The sequence below is a fragment of the Microtus ochrogaster genome, chromosome 2 (assembly GCF_000317375.1).
Source record: "Microtus ochrogaster isolate Prairie Vole_2 chromosome 2, MicOch1.0, whole genome shotgun sequence".
Lineage (NCBI taxonomy): Eukaryota > Metazoa > Chordata > Mammalia > Rodentia > Cricetidae > Microtus > Microtus ochrogaster.
Genome location: NC_022010.1, coordinates 72,669,840 through 72,670,699, shown reverse-complemented (window position 1 = coordinate 72,670,699; position 860 = coordinate 72,669,840). Strand labels below are relative to the sequence as shown.

The following is an 860-nucleotide window of genomic DNA, read 5'->3' as shown; positions in this document are numbered from 1 at the left end:
AGGGTGCACTGCACTGACGACATGAAGGAGGGTGCACACTTACTCTGAGTGACGTAAGCACCAAAGAGGATCCACATGGAGGCGATGAGCGAGCCGAACATCAGCATGAAGCCGATGAAGAGCCAGACGCGGGCACCTGCAGGAAGAGGAGGCTTCAGGACCCACTCCCTCGCAGCTCTGCAGCATCTTACAAATTTGCAGCTTTGCAAAGGGCTGCCTGGTGCGCATCACGTGCTTTCCTGATGGAACGCTTAGCTTCGTGAAGATTTAAAGCATGCATGCACACCAAAACAAAGAAGCTAAAAAGGGTTAGACATCTCAGAAAGAGGAAAAGAAGAGAAGTTACCTCTTTACTTCTAGAGAAACCACTATTTGAGGAGTCAGGCTCTGACAAGAATTTCACTAAACTGATTTATTAAACCATAATTGAAAGGTCACTTGCTGCCCATCAAAGTCCCAGCAAAATTCTTCAAAAACTTCCAAAGAACGGTACTCAACTTAATTTGGAAAAGCAAAAAACCCAGAATAGCCAAAATAATCCTGTGCATTAAAAGAACTTCTGAAGGCATCACAATCCCTGACTTCAAACTCTACTACAGAGCTACAGAACTGAAAACAGCCTGTTATTGGCATAAGAACAGACAGGAGGACCAACAGAACTGAATAGAAGACCCGGATATCAATTCATACATCTCCAAACAACTGATCTTTGATAAAGAAGCAAAAAATATCAAATGGAAAAAAGAAAGCATATTTAACAAGTGGTGCTGGCATAACTGGATATCAACATGTAGAAAAATGAAAATAGACCCATATCTATCTCCATGCATAAAACTCAAGTCCAATTTAATCCCAGCACT

General features: G+C 42.2%; 1 protein-coding gene across 1 annotated transcript in view; it reads right to left on the bottom strand.

The window, feature by feature from the left end:
* Nucleotides 1-860, bottom strand: part of Tmem50b (transmembrane protein 50B) — a 39,360-nt gene that overhangs the window by 7,159 nt on the left and 31,341 nt on the right. Inside the window, exon 5 of the mRNA XM_005345202.2 lies at nt 44-136. Coding sequence (XP_005345259.1) covers nt 44-136 — 93 coding nt within the window. The remainder of the gene's footprint in view (nt 1-43; nt 137-860) is intronic.